At 42.1% G+C, this 24,896-nt stretch overlaps 1 protein-coding gene across 1 annotated transcript in view; it reads left to right on the forward strand.

The window, feature by feature from the left end:
* Positions 1-24,896, forward strand: part of LOC134354620 (probable voltage-dependent R-type calcium channel subunit alpha-1E) — a 484,959-nt gene that overhangs the window by 264,635 nt on the left and 195,428 nt on the right. Inside the window, exons 13-17 of the mRNA XM_063063634.1 lie at positions 1,645-1,776; positions 3,352-3,424; positions 7,218-7,335; positions 10,000-10,067; positions 18,411-18,508. Coding sequence (XP_062919704.1) covers positions 1,645-1,776; positions 3,352-3,424; positions 7,218-7,335; positions 10,000-10,067; positions 18,411-18,508 — 489 coding nt within the window. The remainder of the gene's footprint in view (positions 1-1,644; positions 1,777-3,351; positions 3,425-7,217; positions 7,336-9,999; positions 10,068-18,410; positions 18,509-24,896) is intronic.

Raw genomic sequence — 24,896 nt, forward strand, 5'->3', positions numbered from 1 at the left:
ACTTCATGCTATATTGACTGTTCTACATACTATTTATTACAAATTACTATAAATTGCACATTGCACATTTAGACGGAGACGTAACATAAAGATTTTTACTCCTCATGGATGCGAAGGATGTAAGAAATAAAGTTAATTCAATTCTTCTTCAATTCAATTCTTCCATCTGCCACTTCTTTGACAATTCTCCTAATCAGTTTAAGTCCTTCTGCAGCCTCCCTGTTTCTCAACACTACCTGTCCCTCCACCTATTTTTTTTTATTGTTTGCAAACTTGGCCCCAAAGATATCAATTCGTCATCCAAACTATTGACATATAACATAAAAAGAAGCAGTCCCAGCACCAGTCCTTGTGGAACACCAGCAGTCTCTGGCAAACAACCAGGAAAGGCCCTCCTTTATTTATTGTCTTTGCCTCCTGCCAGTCAGCCAATCTTCTACCCAAGCTAATAATTTTCATGTAATACCATGTGCTCTTATCTTGATTAGCAGCCTCACGTGTGGCATCTGTGAAAGGCCTTCTGAAAATCCAAGTAAACAACATCCACTGACTCAGAATTCATTTAAGGAAGTCATGCTGACTTTGGACTATTTTATTATGCGCCTCTAAGTACCCTGAAATCTCAATCTTGAAAATAGATTCCAACACCTTACCAACTGCTCAAATCAGGCTAAGTGGCCTATAATTTCCTGTCCTTGGCTCCCACCCTTCTTAAAGAGTGGAGTGACTTTTGCAATTTTCCAGTCCTCCAAAACTATTCCAGAATCTAGTGATTCTTGAAAGATCATCACTAATGTCTCCACAATCTCTTCAGCTACCTCCTTCAGAACCCTGGGGTGTAGTCCATTTGGTCCACGTAACATACCGACCTTAAGACTTTTCAGCTTACCTTAGTAACTGCTATTGCACTCATTTCTGTCCCCGGACACTCACAAATTTCTGGCTCACTGCTGTTGAAGAGTATTGAGAAATAAAGTCTGTACACCATTTCTTTGTCCCCCCATTACTATCTCTCCAGCATCATTTTCCAGCAGTCTGATATCCATTCTCACCTCTCTTTTAATGTTTCTGAAAAGACTTTTGGTATCCTCTTTTATATTATTGGCTACCTTGCATTCATATTTAATCTTTTCACTCCATATTGCTTTTTTAGTTAGTTTTTAAAAGCTTCCCAATCCTCCAGCTCAGCAATAATTTTTACTGTATTACATGCCCTCTCTTTTGCTTTTATGTTGGCTTTGATTTTCTTGTCAGCCACAGTTGCCTCTTACTCCCTTTAGAAAACTTCATCTTTGGGATGCATCTGTCCTGCACCTTCCAAATTGCTCCCAGAAATTCCAGCATTGCTGCGGTGCCATCACTTTTGCTTGCTATTGTCCCCCTCCAATCAACTTTGGCCAGCTCCTCTTTTATGCCTCTGTAATTCCCATTACTCCACTGTAATTCTGATGCATCTGATTTCGGCTTCTCCCTCCCAAATTTTAGGGTGAATTCTATTATATTATGATCACTGCCTCCTGAGCACTCCTTTTACCTTTAGCTCTCTGTTCCATGCTTCTCACAAGTTTCTCAAACATGTGTGTAGTCTTTGATTGTCTTGACTTTTATTTCCCTTTGATAACCCTTTTCCTCTCTCTTCCCAAGGTACTGGGCCTCTCTGCGGAACCTAGTAGTCTCCTTAATGAGCTCGATGAAATCCATCATCAGCCTCCTGTTCCTCCTCTTCCTCTTCATCGTTGTATTTGCTCTTCTGGGGATGCAGCTGTTTGGTGGTCAGTGAGTATTCCCCGCACATCTGGTTGATTTAAGTATCAGCTCAGCCTGCCTAACTCCTCTTGCTTATCAGGGATATTATTGCCAACTTCTTGCTTGCCCCTCAAACCTACTCCTATACTTTTCTTACCACATTCCATTTCACCTTCACCTACTCACCTTACCATGTCATCAAACCCACATTCCCTTCCCTATCCGATGACATTCCTCGTCTACCTAGCATTCTCCTGCAACCCCACCTCAACAGCTTCTCACGGCCATCTGTTCTATATTTCCTACTTCACTCACCAAAGGTGTGGAAAATGGCACCTCATCCATTTGAAATCACCATTGCATGATATTTAATGGAATGTTTTGCAACCATTCTTGAGATGTGCTGACAAAATTTATTGCCCTTGTGCTTAGTAAGTTTGTGGAGACCTGCCTTGAATTGCTGCCAGTTGGATGAAATGCCAAATGCTGTTAGTTTGGAAACATCAGGATTCCAAACCAAACAAAAAGACAAAGAGAGCCAGATTAGAATGGTGTAGGTCTTGGAATGGATTGTGTAAGTTACAGTACTCCCACATACCTGGGCATCACCGTAGCGTTGCAGTTAGCACAACACTGTTACAGCTTGGGGCTTTGGAGTTCAGAGTTCAGTTCCGACATCATCTGGAAGGAGTCAATACATCAACCCCCCCCTTGATACTTTGGTATCCTTCCACAGTCCAAAGATGTACCGGTTAGTTGGTTGATTGGTCATTGCAAATTGTCCAGTGATTAGGCTAGGGTTAAATTGATGGTTTGCTGGGCAGTGTGGCTTGAAGGGACGGAATAGCCTGTTCTGCACTGCATCTCTAAATAAAATAAACAAGTATCTTTAGTTTTCATGTAGTGGAGGTTATGGGTGCTTCCTCAAATGTTTTGACGTTGATATTGTGCTTTCTTTGAATAATATGCAGTGTAGCCAAAGTGCATCAAGACATGGCACTAACTATTGAATATCATGTCGGGTCTGCCACTAGAACAGACTGCATTGGGTATGGGACCCAGCAATTTGGAACATTGTTGGAGACTATTCCTTCACACTCTAGATTTTTGCCTTACAGATGGTGGGTGGAAAGTTTAGCAGCCAAGAGGCAAGTCTCACTCGCAGATTTTCCAGACTTGTGGTAGAGCAGCTTCCTCACAGCATCAGAGACCCAAGTTCAATTCCAGTGTTGGGTACTTTCTGTGTGGAGTTTGCACATTCTCTCTGTGGCTGTGTGTATTTCTCCAGTGTGTTCGAGTTTCCTCCCACATTCCAGTTTTGTAGGTTAATTGGTGACTATAACCTGCCACTAGAGCAGTAGAATCTGCGGAGCGTAGATGAGAATATTGGGAAAAATTTAGAAATGGAAGTAATATAGGATTGGTATAAGTAATGATTGACAGTCAGCATGTACTCAGTGGGCTGAAGGGCCACTATTTCTATGCTGTTTCTCTCTATTACTGCACCAACCCATTACTTCCTTATAACGATACATGAGTGACTGATGTTGTTTTCTGTTTCATTGTGCAACCTTAAAGTCCTTTCACATGTTCTTTTCATCTTAGATTCAACTTTGAGGAAGGTACACCTCCAACCAACTTTGACACCTTTCCCGCTGCAATCATCACTGTGTTTCAGGTACAGGTGTCCAGCACTTTAAATGAAGGCCTTACTAATGCATGAATAAGTCAAAGTTATGCAGAGATGCATTGAAGAAAAAGAAGTGTGCTAGTCAAAGCACAAAGATCACTTATCAGAAAATGGTGTATTCCATAGAATGTGTCCCTCTGTGTGTAGCACTTGATAATCATCAGAAAGAGCAAGTAGTATTCATCCAAAGTTTTTCAGTAATTGTCAGTTAGAAACAAAGATGTGCAATGAGTCAAAGGCCAATAAACTTAAACTATATCCAGTAATCAATGACAAGTCAGTAAGTAATGAAGACGTAAAGCTAAGTGGCATAGTGAAGATGACTGGTGACAAAGACATAGAATTATAGAGTCAAATGTGAAGCATTTGTGAAGAGATGTAATAATCTGTGTGCTTTGAAGAGGTATAACATTGGTGAGTGCAGATGATGTACAAACTCTGTTGTAATTTCTGCTGGCCCTTGAGTGATGATTTTGGATTTACTTGCAAAAGTAGTCAGGTCCTATTTCAAGCAGATTAACAAAATTGACAAAGCAAGTTTTGGCCAATTGCAACATGAGAGTACAAATCACAACAATATTGTCGCAGTTCCATATCGATTCTTCAGATCAAAAACTTTCACTTACTAAGACATTACTGGGCTCTCAAGTCATTGCATTAGGGTGATGTCAGTCAGTCAGTGAATACCGATGTAATGTTGGTTAATATTAGGTGAAGATTTGCAAAATTAATCAGTGACTGGTGTAATTTGTAATGTGTAATTTTATTGGCTGAGAGGACATATCAAAGTGAATTATCACATTGTAGCTATACAAGGCAGGAGTGCTCTTGGAGTACTGCGTGTAGTTCGATAGGAAGGATGTGATTTTGCTGGACAGAGTGTCGAAGAGGTTCACCAGAATGTTGTTTGCATTAGAGGACATGTGTTATGCAGAAAGATTGGATAAGCTTGGCATGTTTTCCCTGGAGCAATGGAGATGGAGGATGATGTCATAGGAGTATTATAGGATTATGAAAGACAAAGACTGGGTAGATAGCCAAAACCATTTTAATAAGGTTAGGCTATCAAAAACAAGGCAGCCTAGGTTTAAGGTGAGAGGAATGAGATGTGCCAAAGGGCATATTTCTATGCTTTACATCTGTGACTCTATGATCCTATATATGTTATATTAGTGAAGACATTAAATACAGAGAGATTAAAATGCAGTGAGTGAAGTTACATAATATGAGTCAATTGGAGGTGAGTGCCCTCAATGAGAGATGGACATGTGTACGATTGATCACTCACTGATAAATACCTAGATAGGATCGAGATGTTTTATTGAAGTTGTACAAGACATTGATGAGGCCTAATTAGGAGTGTTGTGTGCATTCTGGTCACCTACCTACAGGAAAGATACTCAATAAGATTGAAAGAGTGCAGAGAAAATTTACAAGGATGTTGTCAGGACTTGAGGACCTGAGTTATAGGGAAAGTTCAATAGGTTCAGACTTTATTCCCTGGAACGTAGAAAAATGGGGGATAGAATTGATAGAGACATACAAAATTATGAGGGGTATAGATAGATTAAATGCAACAGGCTTTTTCTACTGTGGTTGGGTGAGACTAAAACTAGAGGTCATGCGTTAAGGTAGAAAGGTGAAATGTTTAAGGGGAACATGAGATGAACTTCTTCCTCAGAGAGTGATAAGAGTGTAGAACAAGCTGCCAGCGAAAATGAAGGGTGGGAGTTTGATTTCAAAATTTAAGAGAAATTTGGTTAAGAACATGGATGTAAGGGTTATGGAGGGCTATGCTCCAGATGTAGGTCAATGGGACTAGGCAGATTCATGGTTCAGCATGGACTAGATGAGCCGAAGGGCTTGTTTCTGTAGTGGTCTATGACTTTTAACAGAACCTCATTCTGTGTGTGGTTAAAAAAAAGCATGTGGTAAATGAGTCAGATAGGGTCATCAGTGAGTGAGTGATGTGAAGATACGCAAATATTAGTAGATTTGTACAAATGTAACAAAGGTGATATGTATTTTTTTTATTGAATTGACCTTATTTCTTACATCCTTCACATACATGAGGAGTAAAAATCTTTACGTTACGTCTCCATCGAAATGTGCAATGTGCAATCATGGGAATTTATAGTAAATTGAACAGTCAATGTAATATAGAGTACACTCAAATCAGCACGAGTTCATCAGTCTGATGGCCCGGTGGAAGATGCTGTCCTAGAGCCTGTTGGTCCTGGCTTTTATGCTGTGGTAGCACTTACCAGATAGTAGCAGCTGGAATAGATTGTGGTTGGGATGGTTTGGGTCCCCAATGATCCTACACCTGTCCTTGTAAATGTCCCGAATCATGGGAACTACAGATGCACTGGGCTGTCCGCACCACTCTCTGCAGAGTTCTGCGATTAAGGGAGGTACAGTTTTATGGTTAATTGATGAAAATATGGGTCACAAGTCAGTGATGCTATGTAAAGTAACAAGGAAACAAGGACATTGGTGAAATCTGTGCGAAAAGGAGTCACTACAGCTGTACAAGTCCTCCCCAGCTTACAAACCTCCGACTGACGGACACTCTGTACCTATGCACAAGCATTTGAGAGGCCAGCTGATAGGCATACCCATCTGCCTGCTCTGCTTTCATAGCTGTCTCAGTAATCCTCTCCCACACACTGTTGTTCAATTCCCACTTACAAACAGTTCAGGAACAAACCCTGTCGTAATCTGGGCAATACAATGAAGTATGTTACTGACAACGGTGTTGCGCCAAGAACCTGTTATGGACTGTCCAGCTGCCATGCCGATTATTACTCGGGCCACACCAACTCAAACTGGCATAGCTCTGTGTACAGTTATTCATTGAGACATAACGTGAGGTAGTCACTGGTCATCAAGCTTATCGAGGAAATCTCTGAGCTGAGGAGAGCTCGCAACCAAACAGAGGGAGGGGCACCAGCACCTTCTAGCACAAGTGATTAGAGAGAGTGACTGCAGGGCAGACAAAGTTGGATTGCTTCCTCTGGTAGATCAGAGGCTGAGGGACGACTTGATAGAGCTTTATTAAATTATGAGAGGCATTATCAGAATCTTTCTCCCAGAGTAGAAATGTCAGAGTTTGAAGTATAAGAGCAGCAAGATTTTTTTTTAAACACAGAGTGATGGGTGCCTGGAACATGTTGCCAGGGGCAGTGGGGGGCCACATGAATATGCACGGATGCAGGGTTATGGATTATGTACAGGCAGAAGGGATTTAGTTTAATTCAGCATTGTGGTTCAGCACAGACAAGGTGTGGCAAAGTTCTAGATTTTACCCAGGCAGTCTGCCAGCACAGTCATTGCAGGGGGTGCTAGCAGGATGCATTTTGCTTCCCTTATCTGTTGAATAGCCACACCGCTTGCCCAAGTTCTCCCAGCACATTCCTTGCATGTAGCCGATTTCTGCTGCATTACTGGATGACTCCACACCAAAATATGCAGCAATTAGATCGTCATTGCCATTGGCAGGCAGGGCTACACATCAGGTTCCCGGCAGGGCAGCATACAACCCACACATTTGTCTTTTTTTGAGTACTGTGACTGTTTGAACTAGAGGACCAGGGTTCCAGCTTTCTGTAAACAGGGTACTGGTGTTTTTACTGAGTGGTAATGAAAATCAATGTTAATTTCTGTGCTTCCTTATATTGGTCCCATTATGTCCACAAGATTTTGATCCAGATCTGACCTTTGCATGTTTGAGTTCCTTCTGCTTATGCAACCAGAGTAATGTGAAATCTTTTCCCTACAGATTTTAACGGGTGAAGACTGGAACGAGGTGATGTACAATGGGATAAAATCACAAGGAGGTGTAAACTCTGGAATGTGGTCTTCTGTCTATTTCATTGTCCTCACACTCTTCGGCAACTGTATCCTTTGGCTCGATAAACTTCCTGCTCTTCCAGACTATACTCTCTGATTAGGAACTCAGGGATCCTTTCAAAATATTCAAAGCCTAGAGTGAATAATGCACTACCTTGCTGATATGAAAGAAGGGGCTGATGTCATTTTTAAATGATATTGGCCATTCAGTAAAATGTTACTCAACCTCCCCTTCACATATGCGAGGTTGCTGGTCGTAAAGGTGTCACTAAAGGAAATAATGTCTTCATAAAGGAGATAATCCAACACATTAATTGCCAGAGTATTATTATCTTACATATGCCCTTCTATAATTTTTTCAGCACTTTTCAGTTTATACATGTAAGTTATGGTTAATGCAAGCAAATTGAAGTCACAAGGCTGGAGAGTTTGGCCAATAGTTAGTCTCTCCTCACACTCAGACTTGGAATTGAAGAAAGATTTAGAAAACTGATGGAGGATTAAGGTCAAATCTGATTCAAAAAGAGGAATAAGCTCATTGAAGATTAACACAAAGATCAAAAATAGTGGCAGGAAGGAAGTGGAAGGGTCTTTTATTAGGAAAAAGAAATACATACAAGTTTTTAAAACTTCTGGCAACAAGTTACCAACTTCTTATTTGACCTGGGTGGTTCAGTGACTTGGGAGGAACACAAATCACTTTGTTGAAAGAACCCTAGCATTCTTGATTCTTGAACCTAACTTTCTACAGGAATCTTACTGGATAGTTGGGGTGATTGTTCTAGTATTAAGTGTTAGAATCTGGTTTTCCAGGAGAAGTTGAGGGTTAGCACCACTACAGTCTGGGTCTAGAAATTAAACCATAGACAAATGAAGAGAGATCAATACCAGACATTTCAGTATGAGCTCTTCAGGAAGAATAAGTTGCCGTAGGATTTGTGGCCTTTGACCATGGCAAAACCATGAAGATTGCCAAACGAAGCAATATTGGAACATTTAAATGGTTGTGTCCCAGGTTGTCTGGGGAGAACAGGAGGTCCCACGAGTGAACAGAAGACCATTTTGTTGGGTAGTTAATCAAGATGTTGTCCCTCCATGGCCATTGGATCAGGCAGCACCTGTGGAGGTGGAGGGATCAGGTCAAGCCTCAATATCAGAACTGCGAGTGTAGAACAGAGATTCCCAACCTGGGGTCCATGGACCCCTTGCTTAATGACATTGGTCCATGGCATGAAAAATAGTTAGGAACCCCAGGTATAGAGAAGAGAGCCAGAATATGGAATTGTACGGGGACGGTGAGGCAAGGGCTCGTAGGTGATATGTGGAACCAGGTGAGCAGATGATGGGCAGTTGGAGCCGACAAGGGGAGGGGCAGCATTGAGACAGAGACTAGTATATGATAGAATCAGATAAGGGAGGAATGATAGGCAGATGGAGATAAGTTGAGGAAGGAAAAGGAAATTTGAACCAAGGGAGAAGAAACCCAGGAGGACGGGTAAATGGGTGATAGGAAGATGAAATCAAGTTAGAGAGGGTGATGTCTAACATGGGGTAGAGGAGGGGCAATAGAAAAGTTGAACTGGACTTGTCTGGACTGGTAAGAGTGGGAAAGCAACACAGGGGGAAGAGGGTTAACTGAAGATGGAAAAGTCAATGTTCAAACCTTTGGATTGTAGACCATGCAGGCAGATTATTGGGCGAAGAAGGGTCTTGGCCCAAAACGTCAATAGTTTACTCTTTTCCATAGATGCTGCCTGACCTGCTGAGTTCCTCCAGCATTTTGTGTGTGTTGCTTTGGATCCCAAGCGTCTGCAGATTCTGTCATGTTTTAGAGTATGATGTGTTGTTCCTCTGGTTTTTGGTGGACCTCAAAGAGCCAGGAGAAAGCCATTGTTGTGGGAACGAGAAAGGAAGTTGAATTTGCATGTATCCAGAAGCTTGAGCTGGCTATTGTACACAGTACAAATAGCTGATGTTTACGTACTCAGCATTTGGTCTCACCAGTGTATAGACCAAAAGACAATGAGATATAGGAGCCAAACTCATCCTGGCTGATCCACTTTCCCTCCCAGCCCCAATCTCCTGCCTTCTCCCTGTGTCCCTTTATGCCCTGACCAATCAAGAATCTTCCAACCTCTACCTTGAATATACGTAATGGCTTGGCCTCCACAACCGCCTGTGGCAACGAATTCCATAGATTCATGACCCTCTGGCTAAAGAAATTCCTCCTTATCTCCATTCTATATGCACATCCCTCTGTATGAGTCCTCATTTTGAGCACCAACTGCAAAAGCACAGAAGTATAAGGTCCTGCAGTTTCGTATATGAGACCATATACTCACATTTGTCAGCCACCTGCCATGCTTAAAACTCTCTGCCAAGTGAACAGTTGCAGATATTGAAATGAATGTGAACCTGCCTATTAATTCACTAGTTGATAGGAACACCAAATGGAGAAACTGCATTCTGTTCTCACTATTTACATTTCCAGCAAAGAATCAGCAGTTTGGGACCGTTCTGGGTCTGCCATAACTACACTGATTACTTGTTGATTGTCATGTGATTTGTTTCTTTGCTGGGTGGAGGATTTGGTTTGGGATTCTCTGCAATAAGGACAACCTTCTCCAATCAGGGCCGGTACTACATTTTTAAAAAGACTGTCTTATCGGTTTGTCAGCTCACTTTCTGAATGCCTTAACTCTGATGAAAAGACACCTTGCTGAATGTGTTTCTGGCAATCGCAGTCGATAATCTAGCTAATGCCCAGGAATTGACCAAGGTAGTGCCTGATTATAATTATTTCAATGTCCAACTGATAGAAAAGAGGCCCACTGCAGATTCCTTCAAATACACTTTGGCTGAGCCGCTAGTACATGTTCCATACAACAGAGATCAGTGCAGAGATGTTATTTAAATTCCACACAATACACATGGAGAGCAATAAACTGAGCAAATAGACCTTCAAACATAGCAGCAGAATTAGACCATTCAGGCCATCCGGTCTGTTCTGCCATTTCATCATAGCTGATACATTTCACTCTCATCCCTATTCTCCTGCCATCTCCCCGTAACCTTTCACGATCTGACTTATCGAGCATCTATCAAACTTCGCCTTCAGTGCATCCAATGACCTGGTCTCCACAACCGCATGTGGCAAAAAATTCCACAGATTCACCACCTTCTGGCTAAAGAAATTCCTCCTTATCTCCGTTCTAAAGCAATGTCCCTGTAGTCTATGCCCTCTGGTCTTAGACTCCTCAACCATAGGAAACATCTGCTCCACATCCACTCTACTGAGGCCTTTCATTGTGAGATAGCTTTTAAAAAGAATCTCTCTGAGATGACAACTTCTAAATTCTAGTGAGTAAGGACCCAGAGCAATCAATTGCTCCTCATACAATAAGCCTTTCATTCCCGGAATCATTCTCATGAACCTCATCTGAACTCCCTCCAATGCCAGCACATCCTTTCTTAAATAAGGGGCCCAAAATTGACCACAGTACTATGAGTGAGGGCTCACCAGTGCCTTATAAAGTCTCAGCAATACATCATTGCTTTGATATTCTAGTCCTCTCAAAATGAACGCTAACATTGTATTTGCCTTCCTCACCACCAACTTAACCTGCAAATTGACCTTGAGGAAATCATGCATGAGGACTCCCAAGTCCCTTTGCACTGTGGATTTTTGAGTTTTCTCCCCATTTAGAAAGTAGTCTATACTTTTATTCCTTTCCACCAAAGTGTATGACCATACATTTCCCGACACTGTATGCCATTTGCCACTTCCTTGCTCATTTTCCTAATCTATCCAAGTCCTTCTGCAGCCTCCCTGCTTGCTCAACACTACCTGCCCCTCCACCTGTCTTTGTATCATCTACAAACCAGCCACAAAGCCATTAATTCTATCATCCAAATCATTGACATACAATGTAAAATAGGTGGTTCCAACACAGACCCCTGTCACCGGGAGCTAATCAGAAAAAGCTGCTTTATTCCCACTCCTTTCTTCCTGCTAATCAGCTACTGCTCTATCCATGCTAGTACCTTTCTCGTAATATCATGGGCTCTTATCTTGTTAAGCAGCCATATGTGCAGCTCCATGTCAAAAGCCTTCTGAAAATCCAAGTACACAACATTCACTAATTCTCCTTTGTCTATCCTGCTTGTTATTTCCTCAATGAATATTAACAGATTTGCTAGGCAAGATTTTCTCTTAAGGAAACCATGCTGACTTCGGCCTATTTTACCAACTACTCCAAAACCACATCCTTAACAATCAACTCCAATGTCTTCCCTACCACTGAGGTCAGACTAACTGGCCTATAATTATCTTTCTTCTGCCTCTCTCCCTTCTTGATCAGTGGTGTGAAATTTGCAATTTTCCAATCCTCTGAAACCATTCCAGAATCAAATGATTCTTGAAAGATCACGACTAATGCCTCCACAATCTTCAGCTATCTCTTTCAGAACCCTGGGGTGTAGTCCATCTGGTCCAGGTGATATCTACCTTCAGACCTCTCAGCTTTCCAAGCATTTCTCCCTAGTAACAGAAACTGCATCCACTTGTCAGCCACAGTTGCTTCAACCTGCAGTTAGAATGCTTCTTTGGGATGTATCTATCCTGCATCTTCAGAATGCTCCCAGAAACTCTAGCCATTGCTGCTTTGCTGTCATCCCTGCCACTGTCCCCTTTTCCAGTCAACTTTAGCCAGTTCACCTTTCATTCCTCCTTTTACTCCACTTTAATAATGATACATAGGACTTTAGTTTCTTCCTCTCAAATTGAAGGATGAATTCTATTAATATTATGATTACTGCCTCCTCAGGGTGCCTTTACCTTAAGCTTCCTAATCAAATCTGGTTCATTACACAGCACCCAATCCAGAATAACTGATCCCCTAGTGGGCTCAATCAGAAGCTGCCCTAAAAAAAAGCCATCTACAAGTTCAAACAATAGGAATTCTGCAGATGCTGGAAATTCAAGCAACACACATAAAAGTTGCTGGTGAATGCAGCAGGCTAGGCAGCATCTCTAGGAAGAGGTGCAGTCGACATTTCAGGCCGAGACCCTTCGTCAGGACTAAGTGAAGGAAGCACTTCAGTTAGTCCTGACGAAGGGTCTCGGCCTGAAATGTCAACTGCACCTCTTCCTAGAGATGCTGCCTGGCCTGCTGCGTTCACCAGAAACTTTTATGTGTGTTGCATCTACAAATTCTGTCTCTTAGGATCCAGCACCTACCTGATTTTCTCTGAGATTCCATCCATACAGAGAAGGGCAGATACACTATGTAACATAGATTTCATATAATGTAGTCAGAGGTCACAGACACTATACAGAGAACATTAAATACGTCAGTACAGGCTCCTTACAATACAGCCTGCTATGAGAGTCAAATGAGAAGATTGTTGGGGCCCTGACTTGCAACTTTTTGCAACTTCATTGGCAATAAATGAGGTGCTAGAAGGCCAGAGGGCAGTAAATGTTTTTACTTTGTTAAAGAAGGGCAGCAATGATAAGCCCACAGGCCAGTGAGTATTGCATCAATTGTAGGAAAACTATTGCAAAAATACCCTATTCTCCTGCCTTCTCCCCGTAACCTTTCACGCTCCGACTTACCAAGAATCTATCGACCTTTGCCTTAAATGCATCCAGTGACCTGTCAGATTCCATACATTATGGTCAAGATGAAAGAACACGCTTCAAATTCCATACAATGTAGACGAGGAGAGAAGCATTATATAAGATTCTATGGAAACAGACTGCAGCAGAGATACTGAACAAATTCCATACTTAGAAGGCTCAATGTACAGATTCTCTTCAATACAGTTCCAGGGTATAAAAGTTTCAGGTGTGCTGGGAGTGGGTTAGTGATCTTAAATGCAGTATTATTTGTTGATTTTATTTTATTTAGAGATACAATGTGGAATATACCCTTCCTGCCCACCACCCCAACAACCCTCAACAACTCAATCATGGGACGATTTACAATGGCCAATTAACCTATCTAGTAGGTCTTATGACTGTAGGAGGATACCAGAGTACCTGGGGAAAACCCCTGCATTCCATGGGGAGGACGTATAGAGACTCCTTACAGAGGACACCAGAATTGAACTCTGAACCCCAACTCCCCAAGCTGTAATAATGTCGTGCTAACTGCTAAGCTACTGTGGTGCCCCAATTAATTCGGAATTAATTTAGGAGAATAAGATGGCAATATAGAAGAAGAATGTCTTGGAAGGTTCTTCCAATGAGGCATTATCAATGCAACTTTGAAATAAGACCAGGACAATCATTTTGCTTGGGTTACACTGCAGTCCACCCCAACATTCATCAGGACACAGAGGATCAGATATGTAGACAAATGACAGAAAAGTGAAAGAGAATAAGGATATAGTAGTGGGGGTTTCAGTTCCGCCCAGTACTGACTAGGATTGCCTTTATATAGGGTTTGGACGAGGAGGACTTTGTGAAGAGCACCCAAGGGAGTTTTTGAGACAACACTTAGGAAATGAACTGGACATGCGGTGGAAGTTTCAATGGGGGGGATTTGGGTAAGAATGATCATTATTCTGTAAGTTTCAGGTAATAATCGAGTGGGATGAGGATGATCGAGAATTTAAGGTCCTATATTGAGGGAAGGCTGGTTTTTATAGCATAAGAGAGGACCTGGTGAAATTAGATTGGGAACAGATGCTTGCGGGTAAAACAACAGATTTTTTTTCCAGAAGAGATACACATAGTTCAGGACCAACAGGTTCCGGTAAGTGCAAAAGGTAAGGATGACAAGGTCAGGTGTAAAGGACCATAGAGGGTTGATGAGAAAAAAGGAAACATAACTGGTACATGCATCTCAAAATGGAGAATCCTTTAAGTGTAGAAGAGTACTTAAAGATAAAAGGACCCATGAAATACCATTGGCAGACAAGATTGAGAAGAATCCTGAGACGCTTTATGAGTATATTGAAAGCAAGTTGTCACTCTTTCCCTGGTTACTATCTGTGGAGTCAAGGAATGTGATCAAAGTTCTGAATAAATATCTGCTGGATATTTACCAAGGAGAAAGACATTGTAGATGGAGAAATCAGATCAAGGAAAAGTGATATTCTGGAGCATGTGAGTATTAAGGAGGAGCTGTGAGATGCCCAGAGCCAAATGAGACGTATCTTCAGCTGCTATGAGAGTCAAATGAGAAGATTGTTGGGGCCCTGATAGAGATTTTTGCAACTTCATTGGCAATAGATGAGGTGCTAGGAGGCTAGAGGGCAGTAAATAATGTTACTTTGTTAAAGAAGGGCAACAATGATAAGCCCACAGGCCAGTGAGTATTGCATCAATTGCAGGGAAAGTATTGCAAAAAAAAGTTCTAAGAGACCAGATTTATCTACACTGGGAAAGGTAAGGATTGATCAGGATGGCTTTTATTTTGTGGGAAAGAGTTAACTGAGATTATTCCCAAGGACAATGCATTGATGTTTTCCACAGGGATGTCTGGACTTTGACAAGGTTGTGCATTGTACGCAGGTCCATGGGATGTAGGGTAAGTTGGCAGAGTGGATGCAAATATCTCCTAGTGATATGAGACAGAAGATGAAGATGGAAAGAAGATTTTCTGACTGGAAAGCTGTAAATGTAGGAGGTACAATTAGTTGGTTTGTGAATAACATGAATACATGGTGTTACGCAGTGTGAGGAGGGTTGTCTAAGGCTACAGCTGGATATATTTCAGATGGAAGGTTGGGTAGAACATTGGCAGATCCAATTTAATTCCAACACAAATATTTTGAGAGGGAAAATGAGGGCAGGAGATATACAGTAAATGCTAGGCCTTTCTGAATCCTGAGGCACACGTCCATAAATCAATGAAAGTAGCTTCACAGGTGGATGGAAAGCTGAAAAACACAATATGAGATGCTTGCCCTCATCAGCTATAGCACAGCATATAAGAGCTGAGATATCATATTATAAATTCATTGTGTGTCAGGCCACAGCTGGAGTATTGTGTGCAGTTCTAGTCACCACACCATGGGACAGATATGATTGCACTGGAGAGAGTGCAGAGGAGAATTGCAGCATGCATTGGATGGAATGTCTCAGCTATAAGAAGACACTGGATAAGCTGGGATTGTTTTCCCTGAAGCAGAGACTGAGGGTAGACGTAATAGGTACACACAGAATTTTGTGTGTGATTGATAGAGTCAATAGTAAGACTTTTTTTTTTCCCAATGGTGGGGGTGTCTCAGGCTGGAAGGCATAGTTTGAAGGTGAGAGTTAGGTGAGTTGGAGGGGATCTGAAGGAGATCTATTTTCAACCAGAGGGTGGTTTAAGTTACAATCGAAGTGTCAAAGGTGGCATTAGGTAGTCTCACAACATGTAAAGGAACATCTAGACAAACACTTGAAATACCAAGAACTTTAAGAAAAGGAATCTTTGTGTGAATGCAGGGTCAGTAAAGATGGGTGCTGTGGTCGGCACAGATGTGGTGAATGAAGGGCATGATCCTGTGCTCTTCAATGCCATGGCTTTATATCAAGCTGCAACAGAAACACTTAACAGATTCCCAACAATACAAATGGAACTGAGGCACTATACAGAATTATGACAATACATACCAGGGTCTGAATACTGCATATGTAGATTATATACAGTACAGACTGGGTGAAGATACTGATTAATTCCATTATAGATATAGTATAAATAGATTGAGTGAGGGTACTACATAGAACATACAACAGTACAGCTCACAAACAGTTCCTTCAACCCACAATGTTGGCCATTTGATTTCTGATTTCCTCCAGGACCTCTCCTGTGACTAGTGAGGACACAAAGATATTGGTCAAGATCTCTTCTCTTGCCTCTATCAATAACCTGGGCTATATCCCATCAGGCCTGTGAGACTTATCCAACTTAACGCTCTTAACCTCAAAATGCTCGAGCATAGCTCAGCACTCATCTCCCTAACGTCCATGTCCTTCTCCTTGGTAAATACTGATGAAAAGTACTCATGAAGGACCTCACCCACATCCTCCACATCCAAGTAAATGTTCCCCCCTTATCCTTGATTAGTCCTACCCTCCAATATTTATCCTCTTGCTCTTGATGCATGTATAATTCTTTAGAATTCTCTTTAATCTTACTTGCCAAGGACTTTCTCATCCCCTCCTGGCCTATCTAATTCCCTTGTAGAGTTTTTTGGGTTCTTTATATTCCTCAAGAGCAGTGTTTGTTTCCAGCTTCCGACACTTTAAACCTTGCCTCCTTCTTGTTGATTTAACATCTAAGGTTCTCTTATCTTGTTATCCTTACTCTTTCTTCTTACTGGAACATACCCGTCCTGTACTCTGTGCAGTTGGTCTTTAAACACTCTCCACATGTTGGATGTGGACGCCCAAGAACAGCTGTTTCCAGCTAACTGTCCCTCGTTCCTGCCTAATGCTCTTGTAATTTGCCCTGCTACAATTTAACACTCTCCTGCAAGATCCAGGTTTATCCTCATCTGCAGTTTTCTTAAACTTTAAGGACTCGAGGTCGCCGTTCCCCAACTGCTCACCTACTGAAAGGTTACTCACCTGGCCAGGCTCATTACCCAACAGCAGATCCAGTACAGCCCCTCCTTTTTTTTGGACCATCTACATGTTGATTTAAGAAACACTCCTAGGTGCACCTAACAAATTTTGCCCCATCTAAAGCATTTGAACTCAGAAGGTTCCTGTTTATTTTAGAGAAGTTGAGGTCCCCCATGACAACAACCCTATCCGTTTTACAGCTTTCCCTAATCTGCCTGCATATCTGTTCCTGAATGTGCTGATGGCTATTGGAGGGTCTGTAGTACAATCCCATCAGAGTGATTGCACCCTTCCTATTTTTGAGTCCTAACCGCATCGACTCAGTGGATGAGCCTTCCATCATGTCCACTGAGTGCGGCTGTGATATTAATAGTGCAACCTCCACCCCCCCCCCCCTTACCTCCCTCGCAATCTTTTCTACAACATTGAAACACTGGAACATTGGCATCCGTTCCTCTCCTTCTCTTAACCAAGTCCCTGTTAAAGCTGCAACTCCATAGGTCCCTGTACTGATCTAGGCTCAAAGTTCAGCCCCTCTCTATCTCTCTGATCTCTCATTCTGCTGAAAGCATTGATTCTATAAAATACAGACTGAGTGAAGATACCATATAGATTCCATACAATACATACTGGGGGTGAGGATGCTGTAAAGACTCATGCAATGCAGACTAGCCTTGGGTACTTTATGGGTCAAACAATGCAGATTATTTCTTTGATTTCACACTTTCAGGCCTGTTTTGATCAAATCCAGACAATTTAGAAGACTGATGCTGGTACTAGTTTCAAATACAAGTTACAATTATTCCTATTTACGGGTATTTGAATCACTGTTCACTATAGTGATTGAAATTATGCTGATTTAGTCAGACATAGTGGGTTTGAGTTCTATTTCAAATTGAACATCTAATTTAGTCTGACACCAATTCATCATGAAGCTGTTCTGCAGTGCCACAGGGGCAGTTCTGCTACAACACTGCTCTTTGGGAGGGGCAGTGCTAAGGGAGAGTCTTACTGTGAGTGAGGCAGTATTGATGGCGTCATACTGTCAGTGGAGCAGTACTGAGGGGAGGCCATACTGTGCAGCAGTATTGAGGGAGAGTCACAGTGTCAGTGGAGCAGTATTGAGAGAGTAATACTGTGGGGCAGTACTGAGAAAGAGCCATACTGTGTGGGGCAGCATTGTCTGAGAGTCATGCTGTGAGTGGGGCATATCGAGGGAGAGTCATACTGTGAGTGGTGCAGTATTGAGAGAGGTTAATACTGTGGGGCAGTATTGAGGGAGTGCAGCATATCAAAGGGAACGTAGCAAGGCAGTACTTCACACTTGGGGAGGAATGGATGATTGTTGCTCTGTCAGTTATAAGTAAAGATCACAGCTACAATCTGTGTTTGTAAAATAACTCATGGCACTATTCTGAGGAAGAACACTTTGAATTCTATTCCTATACATCAAGATAGAGGTGCAGGAGGCTCTTCCTTATTTCTGATTGAACATTCCTGTCTAGGTTATGAAAGTTAAGGACACCAAAGATTCATGGCATTTCACCTTTGTTCCAGGAGGAGCAGGAAGAGGAGGAAGCCATCAACCAGAAACATGCTCTGCAGAAGGCAAAAGAAGTCAGCCCCATGTCTGCCCCAGGGTTCCCCTCTACGGAGTGAGTGGAAGAAACATTAATACACACTTAATAAAATAACCCCTCCCTCCCTCCTAATGGTGTGTCTCCATTTTTCTTTCTCTCTCTCTCCCTCACTCCCTCTCTTCCCCTGTCTCTCTACCCATCTTCCTCTTCCCAAATCCTCCTCCCATTTCTATTCCCTTTCCCACTGCCCTTCCCTCCAACCTATTTTCATCCCCTTCTCCTCCTGGTTCTATCCACTCCCTGCACACACTGTCACAGTCTTCTAGTAAGCAGTATGTGGGAAGTAGAAAAGTCAAGTAATAAAGGCAATGTAAGGATAGTCATGGTGGATTTCAGTGTGCAGGTGGATTGGAAAGATCAGGTTGGTGTTGGATCCCAAGAGGGGGAATTTGTAGATTGCCTTCCAGATGGCTTTTTCGAGCAGCTGTGGTTGAATGGCAATTCTTTTTTGGGTATTGTGTAATAATTGTCTCAGTATTGCAGAGGAGTAAAGGGAATTGCAGAGGCATGACAGAGGAGCTGGCCAAAGTTGATTGGAAGGGATTACTAGAAGGGATGATGGCAACATTGCAATGGCTGGAGTTTGTGGAAGCAATTCAGAAGGTGCAGGTTAGATACATGCTAAAAATGAAGGAATATTCAAAAGAGTGGACAAGGCATCTGTGAATGACAAGGGAAATAAAAGACAGCATTAAAGCAAAAGAGAAGACATATAATGTAGCAAAAGTTAGAGGATTGGGAAGCTTTTAAGAAACAACCATAGGCAACTAAAAAAACCATAAGGAGAGAAAAGATGAATTATGCAGGTAAGCTAGCCAAAAATATCAAAGGGGATACTAAAATAAATATAAAGTGTAAAAGAGAGGCAAGAGCGGATATCAGACGGCTGGAAAATGACGCTGAAGAGGTAGTACTGGGGGACAAAGAAATGGCGGACGAACAATAAGTATTTTGCATCAGTCCCCACTGCGGAAGACACTAGCAGTATACCAGAAGTTGGAGAGCGTCTGGGGGCAGAAGTGAGGGTAGTTGCTATTACTAAGTAGAATGTGTTTGGAAAGCTGAAAAGTCGTGATGGTAGATAAGTCACCTGGACCAGATTGAGCACACCCAGAGTTCTGAATGAGGTAGCTGAGGAGCTTATGGAGGGATTAGTAATGATCTTTCAAGAATTACTCTTTTCTGGAATGGTTCTGGAGGACTGAAAAATTGCAAATGTCACTGCACTCTTAAGAAGGGAGGGATGCAGAAGAAAGGAAATTATAGGCCAATTAACCTGTCTTCAGTTGTTGGGAAGATGTTGGAATCCGTTGTTAAGGATGAGGACTCTGGGTACTTGGAGGTGCATGAAGTAGGCCAAAGTCAGGATGGTTTCCTTATGAGGAAGTTTTGCCTGACAAATCTGTTGGAAATCTTTGAGGAAGTAACAGGCAGGATGGACGAAGGAGAGTCAGTGGATGTTGTTTACTTGGATTTTCAGAAGGTCTTTGACAAGGTGCCGCACAGCAGGCTGCTTAGCAAGATAAGAGCCCATGGTAATACAGGAAAAATACTAACATGGATAGAAGATTAGCTGATTGGCCGGAGGCAAAGAGTTGGAAAAGGGGGCCTGTTCTGGTTGGTTGCTTGTGACAAATAGTGTTCCACAGAGGTTGGTATTAGAACTGCTTCTTTTCACATTTTATGTCAATGATTTGGATGAGAGAATTAATGGTTTTCTGGCCAAGCTTGCAGACGATACAAAAATAGGTGGAGGAGCATGTAACTGAGGAAACAGGGAGTCTGCAGAAGGAATTAGACGGATTGGGAGATTGGGCAAAAAAGTGGCAGATGGAATATAGCATAGGGAATTTATTTGGTCATGCACTTTGGTTGAAGGAATAAAAGTAGGGTCTGTCTTCTAAATGGGAAGAGAATTCAAAGATCAGAGGAGCAAAGGGATTTGGGAGTCCTTGTGCTGGATCCCCTAAAAGTTAACATGCAGGTTGAGCACTACCATGTACTATCCCATACTCTAAGTTCATCACCCTTGTTTCTGATACCTCATGCATTAAGATAGGCATACTTCAACCCATCATACTGATCAAAATGTTGCTCTATCAACTGCTTATCCTTCCTCAAAGTCTCTCTACGTGCAGTGTCTACCTGCTGCCAACTGCCCCATTCTCCGACCTGTCATTGTGGTTCCTATCCCCTGCCAATCTAGTCTAAAGGTTCTAGCAAATCTGTCCACGGGGATATTGGTCGCCCTCAATTTCAGGTGTAAGCCATCATTTTTGTACAGGTCATACCTTCCCCAGAAGAGATCCCAATAGTCCACAAATCTGAAACTCTGCCCCCTGCACAAATTCCTCAGCCACACATTCATCTATCAAATCATCCTATTCTAACAATCACTGGCATGTGGCACAGGCTGGAATCCAGGGATACTACCATTGAGGTTCTGCTTTTCAGCTTTCTACCCATATTCTTTCATCAGGACTTTATCCTTTTTCCTATCCATGTCATCGGTACAAATACAGTGGTATGCAAAAGTTTGGGCACCCCTGGTCAAAATTCCTGTTCTGTGAATAGCTAAGCAAGTAAAAGATGAACTGATTTCCAAGAGGCATAAAGTTAAAGATGACACATTTCTTTAATATTTTAAGCAAGAAAACTTTTTAATTTCCATCTTTTACAGTTTCAAAATAACAAAAAAGGAAAAGGGCCCGAAGCAAAAATTTGGGCACCCTGCATGGTCAGTACTTAGTAACACCCTCTTTGCAAGTATCACAGCTTGTAAACACTTATTGTAGCCATCTAGGAGTCTTTCAATTCTTGTTTGGGGGATTTTCGCCCATTCTTCCTTACAAAAGGCTTCTAGTTCTGTGAGATTCTTGGGCCATCTTGCATGCACTGCTCTTTTGAGGTCTATCCACAGATTCTCGATAATATTTAGGTCAGGGGACAGTGAGGGCCATGGCAAAACCTTCAGCTTGCACCTCTCGAGGTAGTCCATTGTGGATTTTGAGGTGTATTTAAGTTCATTATCCTGTCGTAGAAGCCATCCTCTTTTCACCTTCAGCTTTTTTTCTTTTACAGATGGTGTGATGTTTGCTTCCAGAATTTGCTGGTATTTAATTAAATTCATTCTTCCCTCTACCAGTAACTGTTCCCCGTGCCACTGGCTGCAACACAAGCCCAAAGCATGATCGATCCACCCCTATGCTTAACAGTTGGAGAGGTGTTCTTTTCATGAAATTCTCCACCCTTTTTTCTCCAAACATACCTTTGCTCATTGCAGCCAAAAAGTTCAATTCAAAAGGTTCAAAGGGACATCTAAACAAGCCTGATTCATTTTGGAAACAAGTCCTTTGGACTGTTGAAGTTAAAATAGAACTTTTTGGCCATAATGAGCAAAGGTATGTTTGGAGAAAAAAGGGTACAGAATTTCATGAAAAGAATCCCTCTCTAACTGTTAAGCATGGGGGTGGATCGATCATGCTTTGGGCTTGTGTTGCAGCCAGTGTCATGGGGAGCATTTACTGGTAGAGGGAAGAATGAATTCAATTAAATACCAGCAAATTCTGGAAGCAAGCATCACACCATCTGTAAAAAAGCTGAAGATGAAAAGAGGATGGCTTCTACAACAGGATAATGAACCTAAACACACTTCAAAATCCACAATGGACTACCTCAAGAGGCGCAAGCTGAAGGTTTTGCCATGGCCCTCACTGTCCCCTGACCTAAACATCATCAAGAATCTGTGGATAGACCGCAAAAGAGCAGTGCATGCAAGACAGCCCAAGAATCTCACAGAACTAGAAGCCTTTTGTAAGGAAGAGTGGGCAAAAATCCCCCAAACAAGAATTGAAAGACTCTTTGCTGGCTACAAAAAGCAATTACAAGCTGTGATACTTGTCAAAAGGGGTGTTACTAAGTACTGCCATGCAGGGTGCCCAAACTTTTGCTTTGGGCCCTTTTCCTTTTTTGTTATTTTGAAACTGTAAAAGATGGAAATAAAGTTTTCTTGCCTAAAATATTAAAGAAATGTGTCATCTTTAACTTTATGCCTTTTGGAAATCAGTTCATCTTTTACTCACTTAGCTATTCACAGTAACAGAAATTTTGACCAGGTGTGCCCAAACTTTTGCATGCCACTTAACTTCTAGCTTAAGGTACTTCATGTACCTTAACTTCTAGCTACTCACCCTCTCCCTTTAGAAAGCTGTGGACCTGATCTGAGACATTCCTGACCTTGTTACCTGGGAGGCAACATACCATCTGGATGTCTCTTTCACAGCTGCAGAATCTCCTGTCTCCCCCTGTCTAACTATTGAACCCCCTATCAACACTGAGCTCTTCTTCTGCCCCTTCCCTTCTGAGACTCATGCCAGACACCTGCCTTTGTTGTTCTACCTATATTGTTTCTTTCAACATGTACAACGACCTCTGGCTGTTCACCCTCCTCTTCGAGAATGTTCTGAACTCACTCAGGTACACCATCTTGACCGTGCTTAACCCTGGCACACTGTCCTGGGGTTAGTTCTGCGGCCACAGAATCTCCTATCTTTTCCCTTCATCGTTAAGTCTCTTATCACTATCAGCCTGTCAGACGGCTTTCCTCAGCGTTGGTCATAGAACCTGGCTGCTGCTACTAGCCCCTAAAAGAACAGCCCCTCTCAACAGTATCCAAAGGAGTGAGGGGAATTGTCACTCCTCTTACTTCTGGTGGCCACCCATCTATATGACCATATCAGTAAAGTTCGCATTTATGAAGCTCTCAACTTCCTGAATGATCCTGAGTACATCCAACCCCAGCTCCAGTTCCTTGACCCAGTCTGACAAGAGCTGCAGTTGGGTGCACTTCCTATACGAGTAGTCACCAGAGAGATTGTGAGGTTCCTTGACTTCCTATATCTTGCAGGAGGAGCATCTGATCAGAGACCAGCACTAGTAGCCCTCTATGTTGCTGCTTCACCCCCTCCAGTAGCTGTCTATCTTTGCCTTCCCCTCCCCCACCTCACTCCACATGCCCTTTTTTCTTCATTTATCCATCATCCATCTGCCTGCTTCTCTCAGACACCAGCAATATGATGGAGGTTCCAGGTGTTAGGGGTCATGAAGTACGTGAAGTTACTATTTCTAGAGAGATGGTTCTTGGGAAACTGAAAGGTCTGAAGGTAGATAAGTCACCTGGACCAGATAGTGTACACCCCTGGGTTCTGAAAGAGATGGCTGAAGAGATTGGGGAGGCATTAATAATGATCTTTTAAGAATCACTAGATTCTGGAATGGTTCCAGAATACTGGAAAATCACAAATGTGCCCCACTCTTCAAGAATGGAGAGAGGCAGAAGAAAGGAAACTATAGGCCAATTAATCGGACCTCAGTGGTTGGGAAGATATTGGAGTTGATTATTCAGGACGAAGTCTCACAGTACTTAGAGGCACCTGATAAAATAGGCCATAGTCAGCATGGTTTCCTCAAGGGATAATCTTGTCTGACAAATCTGTTGGAATTCTTTGAAGAAATAACAAGCAGGATAGACAAAGGAGAATAGATTGATGTTGTGTACTTGGTTTTTCAGAAGACCTTTGACAAAGTGCAACACATGAGGAAGCTGAACAAGTTACAAGCACAAGGTATTACAGGAAAGATTCTAGCATGGATAAAGTAGTGGCTGATTAGCAGGAGGCAAAGAGTAAGAATAAAGGGAGCCTTTCCTGACTGGCTGCTGTTAACTACTGGTATTCCACTGGGTTCTGTGTTGGGATCAGTTCTTTTTACATTATATGTCAATGATTTGCTTGATGGAGTTGATGGCTTTATTGGAAAGTTTGCAGACGATATGAAGATAGGAGGGGTAAGTAGTTTTGAGGAAGTAGAGAGGCTACAGAAGGACCGACAGATTAGGAGAATGGGCAAAGAAATGGCAGATGGAATATAGTGTTGAGAAGTTTATGGTCATGCACTTTCATAGAAGAAATGAAAGGGTAAACTATTTTCTAATTTGAGAGAAAATACAAAAATTTGAGGCACAAAGGGACTTGGGAGTCCTTGTGCAGAATTCCCAAAAGGTTAATTTGCAGGTTGAGGAAGGCAAATGCGATGTTAGCATTCATTTCAAGAGAATTAGAATATAAAAGCAAAGATGTAATGTTGAGACTTTATAGAGCACTGAGTTTTGGAGTATTGTGAGTAGTTTTGGGTCCCCTCTCTTGAAAGAATATGCTAAAACTGGTGAAGGTTCAAAGGAGGTTCATGAAAATGATTCCAGGATTGAATGGCTTGTTGTATGAAGAGTGTTTGATGGCTCTGGGCCTGTATTTATTAGAATTCAGAAGAGTGAGGGCTGACCTAATTGAAACCTATTGAATGGTGAAAGGCCTTGATAGAGTGGATATGGAGAGGATATTTTCTG

This window comes from Mobula hypostoma, chromosome 12, assembly GCF_963921235.1.
Source record: "Mobula hypostoma chromosome 12, sMobHyp1.1, whole genome shotgun sequence".
Taxonomy (NCBI): domain Eukaryota; kingdom Metazoa; phylum Chordata; class Chondrichthyes; order Myliobatiformes; family Myliobatidae; genus Mobula; species Mobula hypostoma.